Genomic DNA, 24,809 nt, shown 5'->3' on the forward strand with positions numbered 1-24,809 from the left:
TTTGCAATAGCCATGCACAAATGTAAAAACCATGGACATACTGTATTTCGTCCTGGAGTTGCCAGTTAAAACAAGTACGAGACCAGGAGGGGGAGACAGAATTCACAGGTGGTCGGGGATTGGCTAGAACAAGTGTCACTCATGAAGCGCTCTGTAACTAGCTAGCAAAGCATGTGGATCCTCAATGAGCACTGTTTAGCGTGAGAAGTGTGCCTCTTGGGCATCAATATGAAGACAGAAGAAGGCACTATTTGACAGATCAATAACAGAATTTGAGTTTATCTCACTGGGATTATTGCAAATGTAGCTAGATACACAAACATCGATTTAAGTGGAAATCGTAAATGTTTAGCCACAGTGAGTTAGCTAACCATAACGAGACAGCAAAAATGAACTTGTCTTTTGACGATCAGTCGCTGGATAATCTGGATCCAACCATATCCCTAAATGACCCCAGCGATATTGACACGGCTCTGCTCAATGACATTGATGGTAAGAACGTTAAGCTTACTAGTAAGCTAGCTAGCAAAACGGACAACTTGAACTTGGTAACGCGTTAACTAGTTTTAGCTAACTATCCATAGCTAGTTAGCTATTGTTGTTGCGAATGTTAGCTAGCTAGCCAAACAAGTGACAGCAATAGCAGCAACATATACATGAAACAGCTTGTACACATAACGTTACTGAGTGAGGTACCATTAACTACGAATAGGCACCCAGTGAGAAATGTTGAATGATGTACAGCTTAGTTAGCTGTCATGTTAGCAAGTTAGCTAACTAACATTAGTTATGACCTTAAATCAAATGTAAGAGTTTTGTATTTGACTCAAACAGTAACGTTATGTGGTAGTAGGAGAAGGAAGCCTTCCCTCAGGGTCGAGGAGAATCCTAGCTAACCTTATGGAACTAGCTAGCTACTGTCTGAGTTCGGTGTTTGTTTTTCTGTTGTTGCTGCTCTCGTTTTTGCGTTTTGGTTCTGATCGAACTCTAGACACGTTTGTGTCTGCTATTTTGCATGACATTGATAAGTTAAAACAATGTGTATACTACACGAGCTGATATTTCACTGCTAACTTGTGTGTGATGAACGGAACAGACGCTAGTTACAATGTGCCCCGCCCCCTCCAACTTGTCCTACTGACATCACGACGAGGTTAATGTCGAGCATTCCCTGTCGGGTTCATTTCAAGAGGCGTGAAATAAGTCTATAACATGAATCATGATCTGATGGTTGCTTTTTCCCATCCATTTATAAATCATATTTATGTATGAATGAATCATATGTTGCAGTCTTATTAATAAAATGTTAATCGTTTATATTTAAATTAGTTACATTATATCGAACCTAGTTACGTTAATGCATCAGTGCATTCAATTAAATGGTGTCTATTCGATTCGTTGGTGATATTAACTAATGTTATTTGTCAGTATAATCAATGGTTGTTTGCCAACAAGTGCTCTGCTGCAGCATCTCACCCTTCATTGATTCCACGCATCCACCCTAAAAATTGACCGAGAGTAACCCAGCACTAAATTGTCCCATAGTAACCCCTTCTCATTGAAACCACAAGTGCTTCCTCTCTTTCTATCTTGGGGGCTGGTCTGCATTGCAAGTGTCTGAGGCACTTTCTGATTGGTCGGCAGCAATCACCTCATACAAAACATTGGTTTACAAATCCAGGCTAGTCAGACTGGTGTGGCAGTGCAGACAGAGAGCAGAAGCAAAGGCAGAAGCATGAAGTGTGTTCCGTTATTACTGGACCTAGTCCTTATAACATATGACTATTAGCTTGATAATTGGGTCTAAGATTAAACAAAATGGTCTTTCTCCTTGCCAGGGAACAGCCTCCTCGCTGTGCTGCCTGAAACTCATTTGGGATAGCCTAGCCTACAGCCTATTTCTGTTGGAAATCCAGAAGAATAAGCTATACTGTACTAACGAAGGTTTCGCATAGACAATAATTGTGAGCATCTCTAGCTGATGAAACAAGTATGCTATACAGTGTATTACCATAAAACACGTCCTGTTGTATTAATACTATTATTAGAGAATAAGGTTTTCAGTGTGAGTAATTAACTTGTTACTATTACTCCGTTCTAATGTAAAGTGCTACCATGCCATGTTTACGTGGAGGGTGCATTTTCATCAACACTCAATTTTCATCAACACTCAATTCTTCTTGCGTCTCCATCCTCACCTACTCAGGGTTGTTGTCCTTTTGACAGACCGTGTGCATCATAATGCTGTGAATAGTAGTGAAGTAGCTGCAGGTCTGGGATGGTGTGACTGTGATCATAGTGTCTATTGTGTTGCCTGTCTCGCTGTGGCCCTTTTGGAGCACATTAGAGTGGCATAGAGCCAGTCTGCTCTGCTGCAGTGGCCCCATAATAACTGCATTACTGACCACTGACCAGGACTGCACTGAGCTGGCCCCATTTACTGTCCTGCTCTACTTCTCAGATCAGGGCCCATATCCACAAAGTATCTGAGTAGGAGTGCTGTTCTAGGATCAGATCTTTTGTGTTCATGATAATCTGATTCATTATGATCAAAACTGATCTTAGATCAGCACCTACTCTGGGACACTTTGAGCCCAGTTCTTGGTGTTTTCTAGTTGAGTTAGGGCAGAGATTAAATGACCCATTACCATGTGGTGTGGTGAGAGAGATGGGAGAAATGCTCTGTCAGTCAGTCACCCAATGGTTCAAGTCTTAATTTAAGCCTTTAGTTGACAATCATGAAACGCTCTGATTGGGTTACAGGGTTTTATCTCTGCTCCATTTCTCCTGATTTCTGTGGCAATGTCATGGTTAACAAGGCATCCCCTGTCTCTCTCTGGTTCTCTCAATCTATGGAGTACTCTGACTATATCCCCATCTCTCCTCAGACATGCTGCAGCTCATCAACAACCAGGACATGGTGGAGTTCAACCAGGACATGGCGGGTCTCTTTGACCCCCCTCAGTTCACAGGGGTCACCCCTACCCAGGACCTCCCTGCCCTCGGCCTGCCCCACTCCATCCCCTCCCCTCCATCCACCACATCCTCCTCCATCCTGAGCAGCAGCCCCCACCTTGATGCTCTCCTGGGGCCCCCCATCATCCGTAGTTCCTCCCCCCCAGACAAGGCCTTCCACCCCCCCACCTTCCAGCAGTCGCCCCTGGCCCAGGTCACCACCTCCACCCCTGTACCACTACCCAGGCCGCTGCCAGCTCCCCAGCAGTGCTCTCCATCAGCCCAGGCTGCTCAGGGTCTCAGGCAGCCCAAGGTGGACCTGCCCCTGCCGGTCCTCTCCCCCCCAGCCCCTGTTCCAGTCCAGCTTCTTCCCCCAGCCTCCTCCCCCCATACTGTACCCGGCCAGAGCCCCGTGTTCAGCGCCGCCCCCCAAGCCCTGTTCACCTCTCCTGCCCCCCAGCAGCCCCAGGCCCACGCCCAGCAGATCCGGATTAACTACAGCACCCAAAATGGCTACAAAGGTGAGGAACAGATTGTCTCCATTCCTCTGTATTAATAGTTGAAATGCTGGTAGTAGATGGATGAGAGTCTACAATAGCCGAAAATAAGGCCAAGGGAGCAAACGAATGCAAGGAAACTTAAAACTGAGTCACTCCCCCTAATCCTAACCCCTTCCACGTGGAGATGAACCATAGCTATTTTAATGGTTGTAGGGGTTTCCCCATGGCCCTCCCTGCTCAGCCCCGTCCTGTCAGATAATAGGAGGGAGGGACCCCACCATGTGCTGTTAGTAGTTAAGACTGTCTTATTTATGATGCAGAGCAGGGCCATACTGTTGTGGCTGGATGAGAGCAGAGCATGACTGGAGGAACAATTTACACATGCTCACACTCCTACTGTCTCACACACTCTCACACACACTCTCTCTCTCAAGGCGAAAGGTAGGGACTGAGAATGGACACTGGTATACAAAGCACAAACACTCACTCCCTGAAGAAAGCCCACTTGGTGTTATGTTATGAGGAGGTAGAGTTGTGTTCTATTGTGCAGTAACAGTAGTAGGTCAGCGTGTTTCCAAAGGAGAGTCAGTGGGTTACTCAACAACCTCCGCTGACTGTCAGTCAGAATCCCAATCTAATACCCTTTGGTCAGAGTGAAGGACCGTCCCTGAGGATGAGAGAGGGTGTTTTGTCTACACTATCTATGAGCCACATTCAGATATACACACCTTGTCCGCGTCGCATACCTGTGCAACATTGTCCCTTTAACAGTGTTATGAAACTACAGTAAGAGATCTGCCCCATGCAGTCATGCCCCAGCATTACAAACCTACTGACTCTGTGTAGACCAATGTCTTTATGTTACACACACTGCCTGCTACAGTCATCATATCGTATGTTTTCTAGAGGTCAAAGGTAATTCCTACAATGATAATCCATACTGTTATCGGTCAGTGACTCAAGTGTCTTTATACATACCGTAGTGTACACTCCCAGCTTCAGCCATTATCCCATAATGATATCACTCACCAGGGGGAAAGGTGATACACTACTAAGCCACGCAAAAAATGTATGTGAACTTTGGCCTCGCCAAAGACTTATGGTGACAACAGTTTATATGGTGTTTTAGTTTTACAGCTTGAACTCTTTCAAACACAATTGAGTCCATACTAGCAGGACGTTTTGAACCGAGAAACGAATATTTAAGTAGTCCCTCCTTGTTTCAGGCAGTTTTCTTCCGTTTGGTGCCTAATGTACATGACCCTGATTATTTTTCTAGCTGTCAATCATCAAGGAGGCCCCGCCCAGCCCATGGTCAGCCTGTCGTCGTCCCCTTCCAACGTTCAGCCAATGACCATCCAGGCTCTGACCACCACGGCCCCCCTCCTGACCACCTCAGCAAGCCACCCAGCTCAGACCATCGCATCACACCACATTCAACAAGTTAGTTTGTTCACCTGGAGTGAGTGCGTGTGTGTGTTATGCTTGATGAGACTCATTAACCCTAAGAATATCACCACACCAGAAAAAAATTATTTGTTCTTTGCATTCAAACCTATTATTTTACTAGTATTTGTTTCATTTCTAATTTATTTCAATGGAACAGAACTGCTCCCTCAGGCTTATAGTCTAACCCTCCATCTCTCTCTCTCTCTCTCTCTCTCCTCCTCCTCCTCCTCCTCCTCCTCCTCTCAGGTGTTGCTCCAGCCCCAGTTTATCAAGGCTGAGTCTCTGCTGCTGACCACCCTGAACCGTGACCCCTGTATGGTCACTACTGTGACCTCTCCATGCATCACCTCCCTGGCCACCACCACATCCCAGAGCACCCACTCACTGCAGGTAGGAAACACATCCTAGAGCACCCACTCACTGCAGGTAGGAACCACATCCTAGAGAACCCACTCACTGCAGGTAGGAACCACATCCTAGAGAACCCACTCACTGCAGGTAGGAACCACATCCCAGAGCACCCACTCACTGCAGGTAGGAACCACATCCTAGAGCACCCACTCACTGCAGGTAGGAACCACATCCCAGAGCACCCACTCACTGCAGGTAGGAACCACATCCTAGAGCACCCACTCACTGCAGGTAGGAACCACATCCTAGAGCACCCACTCACTGCAGGTAGGAACCACAGCCCAGAGCACCCACTCACTGCAGGTAGGAACCACAGCCCAGAGCACCCACTCACTGCAGGTAGGAACCACAGCCCAGAGCACCCACTCACTGCAGGTAGGAACCACATCCCAGAGCACCCACTCACTGCAGGTAGCAACCACATCCTAGAGCACCCACTCACTGCAGTTAGGAATCACATCCTAGAGCACCCACTCACTGCAGGTAGGAACCACATCCTAGAGCACCCACTCACTGCAGGTAGGAACCACATCCTAGAGCACCCACTCACTGCAGGTAGGAACCACATCCCAGAGCACTCACTCACTGCAGGTAGGAACCACATCCTAGAGCACCCACTCACTGCAGGTAGGAACCACATCCTAGAGCACCCACTCACTGCAGGTAGGAACCACATCCTAGAGCACCCACTCACTGCAGGTAGGAACCACAGCCCAGAGCACCCACTCACTGCAGGTAGGAACCACAGCCCAGAGCACCCACTCACTGCAGGTAGGAACCACAGCCCAGAGCACCCACTCACTGCAGGTAGGAACCACAGCCCAGAGCACCCACTCACTGCAGGTAGCAACCACATCCTAGAGCACCCACTCACTGCAGTTAGGAATCACATCCCAGAGCACCCACTCACTGCAGGTAGGATCCACATCCTAGAGCACCCACTCACTGCTGGTAGGAACCACATCCCAGAGCACCCACTCACTGCAGGTAGGAACCACATCCTAGAGCACCCACTCACTGCAGGTAGGAACCACAGCCCAGAGCACCCACTCACTGCAGGTAGGAACCACAGCCCAGAGCACCCACTCACTGCAGGTAGCAACCACATCCTAGAGCACCCACTCACTGCAGTTAGGAATCACATCCCAGAGCACCCACTCACTGCAGGTAGGAACCACATCCTAGAGCACCCACTCACTGCAGGTAGGAACCACATCCCAGAGCACACACTCACTCCAGGTAGGAACCACATCCTAGAGCACCCACTCACTGCAGGTAGGAACCACATCCCAGAGCACACACTCACTCCAGGTAGGAACCACATCCTAGAGCACCCACTCACTGCAGGTAGGAACCACATCCCAGAGCACACACTCACTGCAAGTAGGAACCACATCCCAGAGCACCCACTCACTCCAGGTAGGAACCACATCCCAGAGCACACACTCACTGCAGGTAGGAACCACATCCCAGAGCACCCACTCACTCCAGGTAGGAACCACAGCCCAGACCACCCACTCACTCCAGGTAGGAACCACCACCACGGCCCATACCACCCACTCACTCCAGGTAGGAACCACCACCCCGGCCCAGACCACCCACTCACTCCAGGTAGGAACCACCACCCCGGCCCAGACCACCCACTCACTCCAGGTAGGAACCACCACCCCGGCCCAGACCACCCACTCACTCCAGGTAGGAGCCACCACCCCGGCCCAGACCACCCACTCACTCCAGGTAGGAGCCACCACCACGGCCCAGACCACCCACTCACTCCAGGTAGGAACCACCACCCCGGCCCAGACCACCCACTCACTCCAGGTAGGAACCACCACCCCGGCCCAGACCACCCACTCACTCCAGGTAGGAACCACCACCCCGGCCCAGACCACCCACTCACTCCAGGTAGGAACCACCACCCCGGCCCAGACCACCCACTCACTCCAGGTAGGAGCCACCACCACGGCCCAGACCACCCACTCACTCCAGGTAGGAACCACGGCCCAGACCACCCACTCACTCCAGGTAGGAACCACCACCCCGGCCCAGACCACCCACTCACTCCAGGTAGGAACCACCACCACGGCCCAGACCACCCACTCACTCCAGGTAGGAACGAGATGATAGAAATAGTAATGTCATAAAGTAGTAACAGCATTTAGAAAGGGTCATTTTCCTGAAGAAAAATTGTCCAAAAGTATTTTTATGGTAGTGGAAGAATACAAAGTATTATGGTATATAGGACATAGTGTCAAACATACTGCCTGTTGTTTGAGGGGGAAACGAACTCAATATACTTGATGATGACTAAAACTGAATGGAAACTGTGTAGAAATGATCTTGGACCTACATTCATACAGTTTCCTCACTGTCCAGCTCACTAATGCAAAATTCCCCAAAATGATGGATAGAGAACAATTTCTTGTAAATTTTGACGGCAATGGTATCTAACACATTTTCATTGCGGCCCTCTGGACGTCGTTGAAAACCGAATGCCCCCCGCCCCCCCCCGGGGCAAATGGGTTTGACACCCCTGATCTAGATGCTACTTTAGTGATTATCTTCTTAGAAACAATGTCTCTCCTCCCTCTTTCTTCCTCCATCCATCCCTCCCTCTCTTTCTCTCCTCCCTCACTTTCTCTCCTCCCTTTCTTCCTCCATCCATCCATCTCTCTCTTTCTCCTCCCTCCCTCACTCTCTTTCTCTCCTCCCTCTTTCTTTCTCCATCCCTCCCTCCCTCCCTCTTTCCTCCTCCACCCCTCCCTCCCTCTAGGCTCTGATGAGTGGTGGCACCTTCCTGACCACAGTGCCTGTGATGATGGACTCTGACAAGCTGCCCATCAACCGTATCACAATCAGCAGTAAACCTATGGGCCTGCCCCCCAAGGGCGAGAAGCGCACCGCCCACAACGCCATCGAGAAGCGCTACCGCTCGTCCATCAACGACAAGATCCTTGAGCTTAAAGACCTGGTGGCCGGGACTGAGGCCAAGGTATTAATGTTGGAAATATATACGTATATATAAACATTTAAAAAAACATTACATTTACAAAATATTATTGGCAACATACATTTTAAGCAGGAGATTCCCATTGAGATACAGTAGAGCTTTCAAGAACTGAATCAGCTGACAGAGAAAAGTAACTGGCTGTGTCCGAATACCCATACTAGCGTACTACATTCTGCATACTCTTTTAGGCTGATCTAGTAGAAGTCACTCGTCTTTTCCGACTCGAGTGTTTGACAACAGCTGATAATCAGATAAATTGACGCGCTGTACCAAAACGAACGAATGGCAGGAGTCAACGCAATCGCATATTAGATGACTCATTTGGCGTACTATTACATTTTTTTCAAAATACTATACATGATATATTTTTTTGCATACTGTTTAGTACGCTAGTATGGGTATTGGGACATGGCCACTGTTTTGTTTGTGGATTCCAATGTCAAGATGTTAATGCTGTGTTCGTATTATATTGAGGGAAGCTCATTGGTTGCGTTCAAATGCATACTGTTTATCAGAGGCTCTTAAAATCTTGCATTAAGTTTGTATTTTCTTCTGCTAAGCAGCTCAACAAGTTGTTGTATTTACCTTTTCATTTGCTAAGCAGCTCAACAAGTTGTTGTATTTACCTTTTCATCTGCTAAGCAGCTCAACAAGTTGTTGTATTTACCTTTTCATCTGCTAAGCAGCTCAACAAGTTGTTGTATTTACCTTTTCATTTGCTAAGCAGCTCAACAAGTTGTTGTATTTACCTTTTCATCTGCTAAGCAGCTCAACAAGTTGTTGTATTTACCTTTTCATCTCCTAAGCAGCTCAACAAGTCGGCAATTCTGAAGAAGGCGATAGACTACATCCGCTACCTGCAGCAGTCCAACCAGAAACTGAAAAAAGAGAACATGGCCCTGAAGATGTCTGCCCAGAAGAACAGTGAGTGGTTCTTCTCCCTGCCCTGGCTCTTCTTCTCCTTCTATGCTGCCCTTTCCTCTCTTCCATCCTCCCTTTATCGTGATCCTATTGTTATTCATTATGAAGAGAAGGTTTCTTCATGGCTAAATCTTTTAATTGCTTAAAGAAGTGCTTTGTGAAATGCAGTCATTTTCTGATAGCTAGTGCTGGTTGTGCTCGAATCAAGAGCTAGGCCCGTATTCATAAAGCGTCTCAGAGTAGGATGGCTGATCTAGGATCAGGTTCCCCCTCTCCATTATGATTTAAAGGCTAAATTGATTCTAGCTCAGCACTCTGAGACACTTTATGGATACAGATATAGTTGTCATAACAGTGTGATGAGGTTGATCCTTTCTTTCTCTACCTCTCCTCCTTCCTCTCCCTCCTCTCCAGAGTCTCTGAAGGACCTGGTTTCCATGGAGGTGGACGGCCCACAGACGGACGTAAAGAGCGAGCTACCCACCCCTCCGCCATCCGACGTGGGCTCTCCCACCTCCTACTCCCACTGTGGCAGCGACTCAGAACCCGACAGCCCCATGGGGGAGGACAGCAAGGTGGGTTTCACAACCTGAGACGTGAAAACTCACTGAAAAGCATTGAGTGGAGCCAGTCAGGATACTGGATGTTACCCGTAACTAGGGTTGAACTTTTTGGGGAATATTCAGAGGTGGAAACTTTCCGTGGGAGTTAACGGAAATATATGCAAATTAATACCATTTAAATGTAGATGTTTTTTGCATTGGATATATTTACCATATCATATGGAGACAAACATAAACCTTTTACCTTATCATAAGTAGACACAATTGCAAATGATTAAATCCTTCCAATAGAAATAAAAAACATTTTTTAGTTACGAATTTAACTTTAATTAAATGAGTTGACTCTTCACATGGGATGATTTCACTGAACAACAAAAAGGGAATATTGAATGATCCCCAATGATCCATGGCATATCCCAAAAATGTTTTCAACATGCATCTGTAAAATGGTAGTCTAGAAACTAAAGCCTTGGTTATCTTCCTCTCAGGCTTCCGTGTCTTCTCCCTGGACCTCCTCAATGTCCACCTCTTGAACATCAGACTCTGAGGCCTCATCTTCACTATCACTTTCTAACCTTGTTGAGGATGGCTCGTTGTCAGGCTCAAAGCCTCAAATTTGCCCGGATGGCCACCAATTTTTCAACCCTTGTGTTGGTCAGCCTGTTGCGGGCTTTGGTGTGCGTGTTCCCAAACAAGGATGTTGGTGGGATTTGGAGGATGATGGAGGCAACCGGGGAAAGAGCCTCAGATCCACAAAGTCCCTTCCACCAGGTGGCTGATGAGATATGTTGGCACGACTGCCATATTGCATCTCCATCCCAAAGCCCTTGCTTGGAAGTGTACTTCGCCAGACTGCCAAGAACCTTGCCCTCATCCAGGCCAAGGTGGCGAGACACGGTAGTGATGATACCATAGGCCTAGTTGATCTCTGCACCAGACAGGATGCTCTTGCCAGAATACTTGGGGTCCAACATGTACGCTGCGGTGTGTATGGGCTTCAGGCAGAAGTCTTCACGCTTTTTGATGTATTTCAGAACTGCAGTTTCCTCTGCTTAGCGCAACAGTGAAGTGGGCAGGGCAGTATGGATTTCTTCTCTTACATCTGCAAGCAGAGTCTGAACATCAGACAGGATGGCATTGTCTCCCTCAATCAGTGCAATGGCTACTGCTATAGGTTTCAGGCTGCTTACCACTCTTCCAAAATACATCATCATGGAGGATCCTCTTGATGGGGCTGTCCATATCGGCAGACTGTGATATGGCTTTTTCTTGGAGAGACTCCTTCCCCTCCAGGAGACTGTCAAACATGATGACAACACCACCCCAACACGTGTTGCTGGGCAGCTTCAATGTGGTGCTCTTATTCTTCTCACTTCTCTTAGTGAGGTAGATTGCTGCTATAACTTGATGACCCTTCACATACCTAACCATTTCATTGGCTCTCTTGTAGAGTGTATCCATTGTTTTCAGTGCCATGATGTCCTTGAGGAGCAGATTCAATGCATGAGCAGCACAGCCAATGGGTGTGATGTGAGGGTAGGACTCCTCCACTTTAGACCAAGCAGCCTTCATGTTCGCAGCATTGTCTGTCACCAGTGCAAATACTGTACCTTCTGTGGTCCAAGGTCATTGATGACTGTCTTCAGCTTATCTGCAATGTAGAGACCGGTGTGTCTGTTGTCCCTTGTGTCTGTGCTCTTGTAGAATAATGGTTGAGGGGTGGAGATGATGTAGTTAATTATTCCTTGCCCACGAACATTCGACCACCCATCAGAGATGATTGCAATATAGTCTGCTTTCGTTATGAGTTGCTTGACTTTCACTTGAACTCTGTTGAACTCTGCATCCAGCAAATGAGTAGATAATGCATGTCTGGTTGAAGGGGTGTATGCTGGGCAAAATCTCTTCCAGTACACATTGCCTGTGAGTATCAGAGGTGAACCAGTTGCATACACAGCTCGAACAAGACATTCATCAGCATTTCTCTGACTACGTTCCTCCATTGAGTCAAAAAAAACTTCTGATTCCAGGAGGACCATGAGCTGTCGCTATCGATAAGGTGTCTGATTCAGAATTTTCACCTCGAATAGAAGTAGTGGGACTTTTGTCAGAGGTTGCTTGTTGTGAGGGAACTTTATGGACTTGGCCAGATGATTCTGCATCTTTGTTGCATTTTGCACAGAATTTGCCAATGTACACAGCTTTTCCTTCTGCATCAGCTACAGGGAAATGTTTCCACACATCAGATAGTGCCCATGGCATTTTCCTGTAAAGATTAGAAAAAATAAAATTCCAAGTACAGATAAATAGTTCAGCAGTTATTAAACAACTCCTTTGTAAGATAAATGTTTTAAAATGAAACATGTATGGAAACAGGTGAATTAACACTCCTCAGTTAGCAGGCTCAAGCAATTAAAACCCACATGGTAGCAGAAACTAACTAGCATAAATTGTTAACAAGTTAGAAATGATTTAAACACACTTTGCTGTAGGATACAATTTACTAGTTAACAAAAAATCATGTATGTCATATAAAATATATTCACCCCACCCAGTATTGTAATCAAAACTTATCAGAAAGCATGTAGTCCTTGGCTTCATGTAGTCCTTCACATTAAGCATGTAGTCCTTCACATTAACTCCCCATGGAAAAATTCTGGAAATTTACCGGAAAGTTTCCGACCCATTGCAACCCTACCCGTAACTAATGCTTCTCGTGACTTTGAGAAAGGAGCTTGAAAGATGTTGGACTTCTCTGCTATAGTTACATAGAATAGAACGCTGTGAAAGGAAATGGTAATTCTCTAGCAACATACATCCTGTAGCAACGTACATCCTGTAGCAACAAGGCTGGAGACAAACTTAAACAGAGAAGCTAAACCGTTGTTTTGTTCAATGGCTAACCATTGGTGTCTCCAATTATCATGTAAAGTAAACTTATGATAATAAGTTATAGTTCGTAGTTCTAACTCCCTGATTACAATTCTAGTTCCAGTTCCATCTCTGCTTGCTTTAGTTCTAATTCTAACCCTGACTTCTTGTGTTCTGTCCTCTCCCGTCCAGCCGGCGGTCAATCTGATGGACACGTCCTCGTCCACCCCGGGCAGTGCTGGCATGCTGGACCGCTCCCGCATGGCGCTGTGCACATTCACCTTCCTCTTCCTCTCCCTCAATCCCCTGGCTGCCATGTTGTGTGGAGGGATGGGCTCCAGCACCACCTCTAACAACCATGCAGTGCATCCTGGGACAGGCAGGAACATGTTGGGCCTAGACAACGCAGGTATGGTGGGAAAGAGATAGGGTGGCGGAGGTGTGTATCTGTGTGTCTTACTCCTAGTGAGTTCATCTAATACTCCCATGTGTATTTTCTAGTAAGTCCATCTCTTCTTTGTCTGTGCGTGTGTTTGTGTGCGTGTCTCCAAAACTCATTATGTGTTGTTGTGTGTCCAAAAGTCATTCTGTGTGGGTGTCTCAAAGTCATCCTCTCTCTGTGTTCTCCTAGCTGACTCGTGGGGCTGGATGGACTGGGTGCTACCCACTCTGTTGGTGTGGCTGCTGAATGGTGTGCTGGTGGCTGGGGTTCTGGTCAGAGTGTTGGTCTATGGAGAGCCAGTCACCAGGCCTCACTCTGGATCCTCCGTGCTGTTCTGGAGGCACCGCAAGCAGGCAGACCTCGACCTGGCACGGGTGAGAATATGGAGAATGTGATTTCGTCAAAATGGCATCCTATTTCCTATATAGTGCACTACCTTCCAAAGTAGTGCACTATGTAGGGAATAGGGTGTATGGTGTTCACTCACTGCTATACAGTGGTTCTTCCTTTTAAAAGTTGCAAGCTTATGCTGCGACCGTTAGTGGTAGATGGTGGCATTCTGTCATTGCACCACACTATCACAAGGGGGAGTTAGAACGCTGATCTATCGGTAGTCTAAACTGTGGCACAAATTGACTGTCTTTTCCTAAATTAATGGAAGCGTTTTCAGTCTGAGAGTCTCCTCTGGCACTAGAGTCCTGCATCTGGCAACAACAAAAAAACTGTCGGTGTGCCTGGAGTTAAGAGAGTACTTGGGTAAATACAATGGGGGACTTACACTTGACATTTCCCAAAAATAGGCACGGTGGGCTTTTGGTTTCTCTCACTCTAAATGCAGAAATAAATAATTCAAAATAACAAAACTGGCTATATTTACAAATTATTAAGAATGTCTCACCCCATGTTCAAGAATGGCCTTTTTCCCTTAATGTTCGAAGTTAGCGCCGCTCTGCCGCGGAGCAGCGCCACAGAGTTCTATTGAGCACTGACCACTTTTTGATCATGCCTATGATGACATTCCATTCACTCTAAACATGCTAAATTCTCAGAGTAAATCGTTGGTAACCTTTGAACCATATATGGTAGAGGCATGGGGTTTGGACTATTGATTTTCTGACAGAATTTTCTATTGGATGGACATATTTCTATAAACCTTAAATTAATTAAGAATTGTATGGGTGAACAGTCGGAAGCTCATGAGGTCAACAAACACACACACACACACGCACCCATCCCCGCCACACACACACCCCTTCCCCCCAACCTTCCATACTTACCCACCACTCTCAACCCCCTCTCTCCCTCCCCCAATAGGGAGACTTTGCCCAGGCCAGTCAGAACCTATGGACCTGCCTCAAGGCCCTGGGTCGCCCCTTACCCACCTCTCAGTTGGACCTGGCCTGTGCCGCCCTGTGGGCCCTGCTCCGCCTCTGCCTCCAGCGACTAGGGGTGGGTCGCTGGTTGGCTGCCAGGGCCGGGGGGCTCCGCGCCAGGGGGCTCCGGGAGGATGCGTGCAAGAGCAGCCGCGACGCTGCCCTGGTCTACCACCGCCTGCACCAGCTGCACATGACCGGTAGGTGGAAATTGGAAACTGGACTTGGCCTGTGGCTCAAATGCTAAGGGTAAGGCTAACCTTGTCTACTCACTCTGAGACAATGTTACTAGCTAGTTGATTGATATGATTTAAGTGTCATACACCTACCGGTACCCAGCCCACATGGGCTTACAAGACACTACAGAACAAAATAACATTTTACATATTACATGTATACATTTGAGTCATTTAGCCAGTACAGCTACTTATCCAGCTGCGACTTACAGTAGCCGTGCATACTATCTAGTTGCATTACATAATTGGTTACCATCTAGCTGCGCTACACACCCGGCTATCACCTAGCCGCGCCACACCCTCCGGCTACCGGCCAAACCCGCCCTACACACCCGGACGACGCTATGCCAGCCGTGCGTACGCACCCAGCGGCCATCTCGCCGGTCTACGCGGCCGGCTGCGATCAGAGCCTGCGCTACGCAACCCAGCTACCAGCCATGGGCGCGACACAACCAGCGACCATCTGGCGGCGCAGCTGCACTGCCGATGCAGTGCCATCTAGACCACTGCTGCACACCCGGCGAGAAGCAAATTATACTGCATAACCAGCTGATCATCTAGCCGCGCTACACACCCGGCTACCATCTAGCCGCACTACACAACCGGCTACCATCTAGCCGCGCTACACACCCGGCTACCATCTAGCCGCGCTACACACCCGGCTACCATCTAGCCGCGCTACACACCCGGCTACCATCTAGCCGCGCTACACAACCGGCTACCATCTAGCCGCGCTACACAACCGGCTACCATCTAGCCGCGCTACACAACCGGCTACCATCTAGCCGCGCTACACACCCGGCTACCATCTATCCGCGCTACACAACCGGCTACCATCTAGCCGCGCTACACACCCGGCTACCATCTAGCCGCCCTACACAACCGGCTACCATCTAGCCGCGCTACACAACCGGCTACCATCTAGCCGCGCTACACACCCGGCTACCATCTAGCCGCGCTACACACCCGGCTACCATCTAGCCGCGCTACACACCCGGCTACCATCTAGCCGCGCTACACACCCGGCTACCATCTAGCCGCGCTACACACCCGGCTACCATCTAGCCGCGCTACACAACCGGCTACCATCTAGCCGCGCTACACACCCGGCTACCATCTAGCCGCCCTACACACCCGGCTACCATCTAGCCGCGCTACACAACCGGCTACCATCTAGCCGCGCTACACACCCGGCTACCATCTAGCCGCCCTACACAACCGGCTACCATCTAGCCGCGCTACACCAACAATACATTTCTCCTTCTCCTCCAGGCATTATGAACAAACTGAGCAATCTCAAACATGCCCTGTCTGAAACAGAATTTAAGCCTGTGCTCGTCCCGTAACCAGAATACCTCAGGGTTGTCACCAACATGTCCCTGCTTGCCCCGTAACCAGAATACCTCAGGGTTGTCACCAACGTGTCCCGTAACCAGAATACCTCAGGGTTGTCACCAACGTGTCCCGTAACCAGAATACCTCAGGGTTGTCACCAACGTGTCCCGTAACCAGAATACCTCAGGGTTGTCACCAACATGTCCCTGCTTGCCCCGTAACCAGAATACCTCAGGGTTGTCACCAACATGTCCCTGCTTGCCCCGTAACCAGAATACCTCAGGGTTGTCACCAACGTGTCCCGTAACCAGAATATCTCAGGGTTGTCACCAACATGTCCCTGCTTGCCCCGTAACCAGAATACCTCAGGGTTGTCACCAACATGTCCCTGCTTGCCCCGTAACCAGAATACCTCAGGGTTGTCACCGACGTGTCCCGTAACCAGAATACCTCAGGGTTGTCACCAACATGTCCCTGCTTGCCCCGTAACCAGAATACCTCAGGGTTGTCACCGACGTGTCCCGTAACCAGAATACCTCAGGGTTGCCACCGACGTGTCCCGTAACCAGAATACCTCAGGGTTGTCACCGACGTGTCCCGTAACCAGAATACCTCAGGGTTGTCACCAACGTGCCCCGTAACCAGAATACCTCCGGGTTGTCACCGACGTGCCCCGTAACCAGAATACCTCGGGGTTGTCACCAACATGCCCCGAAACTAGAATACCTCAGGGTTGTCACCGACGTGTCCCCTAACCAGAATACCTCAGGGTTGTCACCAACATGCCCCGAAACTAGAATACCTCAAGGTTGTCACCGACATGTCTCGTAACCAGAATACCTCGGGGTTGTCACCAACATGCCCCGAAACTAGAATACCTCAGGGTTGTCACCGACGTGTCCCCTAACCAGAATACCTCAAGGTTGTCACCAACATGCCCCGAAACTAGAATACCTCAGGGTTACCACCGACGTGTCCCCTAACCAGAATACCTCAAGGTTGTCACCGACATGTCTCGTAACCAGAATACCTCAGGGTTGTCACCAACGTGCCCCTAACCAGAATACCTCCGGGTCGTCACCGACGTGTCCCGTAACCAGAATACCTCGGGGTTGTCACCGACGTGTCCCGTAACCAGAATACCTCAGGGTTGTCACTGACGTGTCCCGTAACCAGAATACCTCCGGGTCGCCACCGACGTGTCCCGTAACCAGAATACCTCAGGGTTGTCACCGACGTGTCCCGTAACCAGAATACCTCCAGGTCGTCACTGACGTGTCTCAGATCCTCATACAGAGGGCAATAAAACAAACACTAAATGGATTCAGATTTACCCAAGATCACACAGTAGGTACATTCTCTCCTCTGCAGTACTACTGTCCAATACAGAGTTATCCACTAGCTCCCTACTCCTACACACTTTATGTAGACCTGAGAGGAGTGGATACGTGTTTTCAGGAGTCTTTGTCTGAAAGACCTGTGTGTTTTCTGTGTTTGTTCAGCCAAGCTGTCTATAATCAACGTGTGTGTGTGTGTGTGTGTGTGAAGGTAAGCTGGGTGGTAGCCACCTGTCTGCGGTTCACATGGCTCTGAGTGCTGTAAACCTGGCAGAGTGTTCAGGCTCCTGTCTCCCCGTGGCCACGCTAGGAGAGGTCTACGTCTCTGCAGCCCTACGAGTCAAAGCCAGCCTACCCAGACTCCTTCACTTCTCCTCCGTGAGTAACCAAGTTTGGTTACCAAGTGGTGTTTGTGAGAGAGGGGGAGAGAGAGAGGCTATGGCTATAATGTGTGGTTTGTTGCTCAGTGTATCGTGTGTGTCGGTCTCTTGTATTCTCTACCTCTGTACTCACTCCTGTATCTCCATGTCTCTCTCCATCCCCAGCGTGTGTTCCTGAGCAGTGCCCGCCAGGCGTGTCTCTCCTCCAGTGGCAGTGTCCCCCCAGCCATGCAGTGGCTCTGTCACCCTCTGGGCCACCGCTTCTTTGTGGATGGGGACTGGGCCGTCCGCAGCACCCCCAAAGATAGCATCTACAGCCAGGCAGGGAACACAGGTCAGTACTGTAGACACACCTGCTGCGCTGGCGGAACTAGAAGCACAAGCATTTCACTACACCCGCAACAACATCTGCTAAACACGTGTATGTGACCAATACCATTTGATTTGACCACCCCACACACTGTCTGCGTCCCAAATAGCACCTTATTCCCTGGTATATAGTGTACTACTATTGACCAGAGCCCCTCAGAAGAATGAGCATTGAGAGGCTCTACAGGTGGACAGCTTGTGTCTTTATGAAAGGAAGCACCTGTCATGGAAACTGGTTATGATGAAAGCAATATGGGCAACACATGTTTTCATTGGCTAAATTGGTTGCCATGACTATGCTAACCCTAATTCTTGTCTCTCTATCTGTCTCCGTAGTGGACCCCCTGGCCCAGGTGACCCAGGCCTTTAGGGAACACCTGTTGGAGAAGGCTCTGTACTGTGTGGCCCAGCCCCGCGGGGAGAAGACCCCCAGTGATGGAGAGGGGTAGGTGCAACACACAATAGTGTTCTCAGGTTATCTTCACAAGTCTTAAAAGTTGTCCTTATCAATCCCACAGAATTTTAGCCAGTGGTGGCTGAAGTTAACTGACGTTTCTAGTGGCTGTAAAAAAATATTTTAAAAAGACCCATAGACTACTTTCAGGGTGTGGAGAACCATCTAACATTGAGTTGTAAAATACAGAATGTTGACTTAAAATAAGGCCTAAAATATGAATACATTTTCTTAAATTGTCTACAATCCCTTTTTGAACAAGCCTTTTACGTGTGTGTTCAATGAGAACTAATTGTCTTTTAAGTACTTTTAACTAACTACAGTTGAAGTCGGAAGACTACATACACCTTAGTCAAATACATTTAAACTCAGTTTTTCACAATTCCTGACATTTAATCCAATTAACAATTCCCTGTCTAAGGTCAGTTAGGATCACCACTTTATTTTTTAGAATGTGAAATGTCAGAATAATAGTAGAGTGATTTATTTCAGTTTTATTTCTTTCATCACATTCACAGTGGGTCAGAAGTTTACATACACTCAATTAGTAATTGGTAGCATTGCCTTTAAATTGTTTAACTTGGGTCAAATGTTTCAGGTAGCCTTCCACCAACTTCCCACAATAAGTTGGGTGAATTTTGGCCCATTCCTCCTTACAGAGCTGGTGTAACTGAATCAGTTTTTTAAAAACCTTTTTTTTAACTAGGCAAGTCAGTTAAGAACAAATGATTATTTTCAATGATGACCTAGGAACAGTGGGTTAACTGCCTTGTTCAGGGGCAGAACGACAGATTTGTACCTTGTCAGCTTGGGGATTCGATAGTGCAACCTTTCGGTTAATAGTTAAACGCTCTAACCACTAGGCTACCTTCCGCCCCTACCTGCCGCGGTTTGTAGGCCTCCTTGCTCACACGCTTTTTCAGTTCTGCCCACACATTTTCTATGGGATTGAGGTCAGGGCTTTGTGATGGCCTCTCCAATACCTTGACTTTGTTGTCCTTAAGCCATTTTGCCACAACTTTGGAAGTATGCTTGGGGTCATTGTCCATTTGGAAGACCCATTTGCGACCAAGCTTTAACTTCCTGACTGATGTCTTGAGATGTTGCGTCAATATATCCACATCATTTTCCGTCCTCATGATGCCATCTATTTTGTGAAGTGCACCAGTCCTTCCTGCAGCAAAGCACCCCCACAACATGATGCTGCCATCCCCGTGCTTCACAGTTGGGATGGTGTTCTTCGGCTTGCAAGCATCCCCCTTTTTCCTCCAAACATAACGATGGTCATTATGGTCAAACAGTTCTATTTTTGTTTCATCAGACCAGAGGATATTTCTCCAAAAAGTACAATCTTTGTCCCCATGCTCAGTTGCAAACCGTAGTCTGGATTTTTTATGGTGGTTTTGGAGCAGTGGCTTCTTCCTTGCTGAGTGGCCTTTCAGGTTATGTCGATATAGGACTCGTTTTACTGTGGATATAGATACTTTTGTACCCGTTTCCTCCAGCATCGTCACATGGTCCTCTGCTGCTGTTCTGGGATTGATTTTCACTTTTCGCACCTAAGTACATTCATCTCTAGGAGACAGAACGCGTCTCCTTTCTGAGCGGTTATGACAGCTGCGGGGTCCCATGGTGTTTATAATAGCATACTATTGTTTGTACAGATGAACGTGGTACCTTCAGGTGTTTGGAAATTGCTCCCAAGGATGAACCAGACTTGTGGAGGTCTACAATTATTTTCTGAGGCTGATTTCTTTTGATTTTCCCATGATGTCAAGCGAAGAGGCACTGTGTTGGAAGGTAGGCCTTGAAATACATCCACAGGTACACCTCCAATTGACTCAAATGATGTCAATTAGCCTATCAGAAGCTTCAAAAGCCATGAGATCATTTTCTGGAATTTTCCAAGCTGTTTAAAGGCACAGTCAACTTAGTGTATGTAAACTTCTGACCCCACTGGAATTGTGATACAGTGAATTATAAGTGAACTAATCTGTCTGTAAACAATTGTTGGAAAAATTATTTGTGTCATGCACAAAGTAGATGTCCTAACTGACTTGCCAAAACTATAGTTTGTTAACAAGAAATTTGTGGAGTGGTTGAAAAACGAGTTTTAATGACTTCCGACTTCAACTGTAAGCTGTGTGTTCCTCAGGGAGAACTAATGGTATTTTAAATACTTTTAACTAACTAAGCTGTGTGTGTGTTCCTCAGGGAGAACTAATGGTCTTTTAACTAACTAAGCTGTGTGTGTGTTCCTCAGGGAGAACTAATGGTCTTTTAACTAACTAAGCTGTGTGTGTGTTCCTCAGGGAGAACTAATGGTCTTTTAACTAACTAAGCTGTGTGTGTGTTCCTCAGGGAGAACTAATGGTCTTTTAACTAACTAAGCTGTGTGTGTGTTCCTCAGGGAGAACTAATGGTCTTTTAACTAACTAAGCTGTGTGTGTGTTCCTCAGGGAGAACTAATGGTCTTTTAACTAACTAAGCTGTGTGTGTGTTCCTCAGGGAGTACGCGGATGCTCTGGAGTACCTTCAGCTGTTGACTAGTGCATCAGACGCTGCTGGAGCCAACACCCAGTCCTTCGCCATCAGATCCAGCATGGCTACCGTCACTGGTATGACTCCTGGCCTTCTATTTCTATGTCTGTATGCTGTGGTCCGAGGTTCACCTCTGCAGTTCAGGCACACTACTGGGTGTCTCTCAGTTAGGGTGTACTTGACAGTGTATCTGTAGTCTAAAGTGGCTCCTCTTCTTATCTCCTTTCCTTCAGTCACACTGATCTTCAGTAACATGTGGGTATCTTCTGACATTGCTTCCACTGATCCCTGTGTTGTCAGATCAGTGCAATCAAAGACAAGGAGAGGAAGCCACTCTAGACTGTTGAGATGCCCCCTCAGATAGCCTCGCTCCTTTCAGCACCTCTCTCTCTCTCTCTCTCTCTCTCTCTCTGAGAGGAGATGGGAGGTTAAAAGGTCCTCTGCAGCACTCCATCTACCAGTCCTGTCAAGCCTCTAATCATCTTGAAGAAGTAGCTAGAGAAGGAAGAGTGTTTGAAAGGAGACTTTTCTTGGCATGGTGTTAGATTGCCCAGTCAGCATAGCTGTGTGTGAGTGTGCATTTGATTGGATGTGATTTATTAGGATCCCCATTAGCCGACGCCAATGGGAGCTATTCTTACTGGGGTACGACACATAACCAAAAATACATTACAGACAAAAGACTTTACATTTTAAAGTGTGTGTGTGTGTGTGTGTGTGTGTGTGTGTGTGTGTGTGTGTGTGTGTGTGTGTGTGTGTGTGTGTGTGTGTGTGTGTGTGTGTGTGTGTGTGTGTGTGTGTGTGTGTGTGTGTGTGTGTGTGCGCGCGCATCTATCAGTTACACATGCGTCAGTACATACACACAACAAGTAGGTCACATGGGGGAGAGGCGTTGTTCCGTGAGGTGTTGCTTTATGTGTTTTTTGAAAGCAGGTTTGCTGTTCACTTGTGCTATATGAGATGGGAGGTCCATGCACTCATGGCTCTGTATTATACTGTACGTTTCCTAGAATTAGTTCTGGACCTGGGGACTGTTAAAAGACCCCTGGTGTCATGTCTGGTTCGTTGTTGGCATTTCCTGCCTAAGTTTGCCCACTTTGCCAATGAAGTAATCATTAAAATAACTGGCAACATCAAATGGTTTTGTGATGAATCAGCCATCTGATTTGATGAAAGCTGTGTTGGCCCAATGTTAAGCACAGGAGGTCTTCTCCCTTGGAGAGATGTGTCTATCAGTATAGCTGCAGTATTAGCAGGTTGTGACCAGGCCAGAGGGGAAACAGGCCAGAGGGGAAACAGGCCAGAGGGGAAACAGGCCAGAGGGGAAACAGGCCAGAGGGGAAACAGGCCAGAGGGGAAACAGGCCAGAGGGGAAACAGGCCAGAGGGGAAACAGGCCAGAGGGGAAACAGGCCAGAGGGGAAACAGGCCAGAGGGGAAACAGGCCAGAGGGGAAACAGGCCAGAGGGGAAACAGGCCAGAGGACAGATTGAAACTCAGGTGGTCATCAGCAGCTGGATTTGATCATGTGTGAAACGGAGAGAGATAAAGGAAGGGATGTGTGAAACGGAGAGAGATAAAGGAAGGGATGTGTGAAACGGAGAGAGATAAAGGAAGGGATGTGTGAAACGGAGAGAGATAAAGGAAGGGATGTGTGAAACGGAGAGAGATAAAGGAAGGGATGTGTGAAACGGAGAGAGATAAAGGAAGGGATGTGTGAAACGGAGAGAGATAAAGGAAGGGATGTGTGAAACGGAGAGAGATAAAGGAAGGGATGTGTGAAACGGAGAGAGATAAAGGAAGGGATGTGTGAAACGGAGAGAGATAAAGGAAGGGATGTGTGAAACGGAGAGAGATAAAGGAAGGGATGTGTGAAACGGAGAGAGATAAAGGAAGGGATGTGTGAAACGGAGAGAGATAAAGGAAGGGATGTGTGAAACGGAGAGAGATAAAGGAAGGGATGTGTGAAACGGAGAGAGATAAAGGAAGGGATGTGTGAAACGGAGAGAGATAAAGGAAGGGATGTGTGAAACGGAGAGAGATAAAGGAAGGGATGTGTGAAACGGAGAGAGATAAAGGAAGGGATGTGTGAAACGGAGAGAGATAAAGGAAGGGATGTGTGAAACGGAGAGAGATAAAGGAAGGGATAGTGTCTGTGTTTCAGCATGTCTGGATAGTCCCACATAGATGTTCTAAAACTGTCAACATCATGTCAACTAACTATCCTCTAACCTTCAACCTACATTTAAACCTAGTCCTAAACCTAAACTCTTCCCTAAACTTAACCCTAGGCCTCAACCAAAACATAACCCTTGTCCTTATCCTAAACCTAACCCCAAACTTACCCCTAAACATAACCCTGAACTTAACCCCAGCAAGAGTTACAGTTGATATCTCTAGATCAGCTACAGGAACTATCCAAATAATAACCTGTCTCTGTGTGTATTTTCTTTATTGACATGTGTCTGTGTGTAAACCTTGTCTGGGACCTCCAGGCTGTGACCTTCATTCCAAATGGTGGTCGTCGGTTGCCGTGGTGATCATTAACTGGCTCCAAGGAGACGACGCAGCGGCCGAGAGACTGTACCCCGCCGCCGAGCACCTGCCCCGTAGTCTACAGACTGCAGAGTGAGTGTACACACACACACACACACACACACACATACACACACACAGCCGAGGGACTGTACCAAGCTGTAGTAGAACATTCCAGAGTGACATACAGATTACCCCACACACACACACACTTCCCCAGTTCTTCTCCACCACTTTTCTGAAAAGGGTTTTCATGTGCCCTCAGGAGTCCGTTGCCCAAGGCATCTTTGAACACGTTCCGAGCGGTGCGCGCCATGCTGACCAAACCAGAGAACTGTCAGCTGAGTCTGAGCCACAGTGAGAAGGCCAGCGGCCTGCTGAGAGACAGCCTCAACCTGGGACCACACTGTCACAGCAGCAGCCTAGACAAGGTACACACACACACACACACACACACACACACACACACACACACACACACACACACACACACACACACACACACACACACACACACACACACACACACACACACACACACACACACAGCAGCTATGGCCAGAGCTGTGGTGCATTGTAGTTGCATTGCATGTGTCTCTCAGCTGGGTGCAATGTTCCTGCAGTGCAAGACAGAGCTGGGCCCTATACAGCACAGTGGACAGGAGACATCAATACACCCTGACACACTGTTACTGCCTTTCAAACTAATGTCATTTTCAATACCCACACCATAAGGTTTGCTTCTCTCTCTCTGTCTCTCTCTCTGTCTCTCTCTCTCGGTGTCTCTCTCTCTCGGTGTCTCTCTCTCTCTCTCTCTCGGTCTCTCTCTCTCTCGGTCTCTCTCTCTCTCGGTCTCTCTCTCTGTCTCTTGGTCTCTCTGTCTCTCCCTCTCTCTGTCTCCCTCTCTCTGTCTCCCTCTCTCTGTCTCTCTCTGTCGGTCTCGGTCTCTCTCTCTCTCTGTCTCCCTCTCTCTGTCTCCCTCTCTCTGTCTCTCTCTGTCGGTCTCTCTCTCTCTCTCGGTCTCTCTCTCTCTCTCGGTCTCTCTCTCTCTCGGTCTCTCTCTCTCTCTCTCGGTCTCTCTCTCTCTCGGTCTCTCTCTCTCTCGGTCTCTCTCTGTCTCGGTCTCTC

General features: G+C 47.9%; 1 protein-coding gene across 3 annotated transcripts in view; it reads left to right on the forward strand.

Moving 5' to 3' along the window:
• Positions 1-166: 166 nt before the first annotated feature.
• Positions 167-24,809, forward strand: part of srebf1 (sterol regulatory element binding transcription factor 1) — a 27,703-nt gene continuing 3,060 nt past the window's right edge. Inside the window, exons 1-16 of one of the 3 annotated variants that reach the window (XM_071395581.1) lie at positions 167-492; positions 2,889-3,476; positions 4,735-4,898; positions 5,151-5,294; positions 8,089-8,307; positions 9,132-9,249; positions 9,661-9,821; positions 12,873-13,089; positions 13,312-13,496; positions 14,437-14,695; positions 17,615-17,781; positions 17,949-18,117; positions 18,489-18,597; positions 21,115-21,224; positions 23,642-23,774; positions 23,947-24,112. In XM_071395581.1, coding sequence (XP_071251682.1) covers positions 345-492; positions 2,889-3,476; positions 4,735-4,898; positions 5,151-5,294; positions 8,089-8,307; positions 9,132-9,249; positions 9,661-9,821; positions 12,873-13,089; positions 13,312-13,496; positions 14,437-14,695; positions 17,615-17,781; positions 17,949-18,117; positions 18,489-18,597; positions 21,115-21,224; positions 23,642-23,774; positions 23,947-24,112 — 3,057 coding nt within the window. In that variant the 5' untranslated portion in view covers positions 167-344. Of the gene's footprint in view, positions 493-2,888; positions 3,477-4,734; positions 4,918-5,150; positions 5,295-8,088; positions 8,308-9,131; positions 9,250-9,660; positions 9,822-12,872; positions 13,090-13,311; positions 13,497-14,436; positions 14,696-17,614; positions 17,782-17,948; positions 18,118-18,488; positions 18,598-21,114; positions 21,225-23,641; positions 23,775-23,946; positions 24,113-24,809 lie in introns of those variants that run through there. The other 2 variants (XM_071395589.1, XM_071395597.1) reach the window with 2 other exon arrangements.

Source organism: Salvelinus alpinus, chromosome 1 (genome assembly GCF_045679555.1).
Source record: "Salvelinus alpinus chromosome 1, SLU_Salpinus.1, whole genome shotgun sequence".
In the NCBI taxonomy this organism is placed as follows: Eukaryota; Metazoa; Chordata; class Actinopteri; order Salmoniformes; family Salmonidae; genus Salvelinus; species Salvelinus alpinus.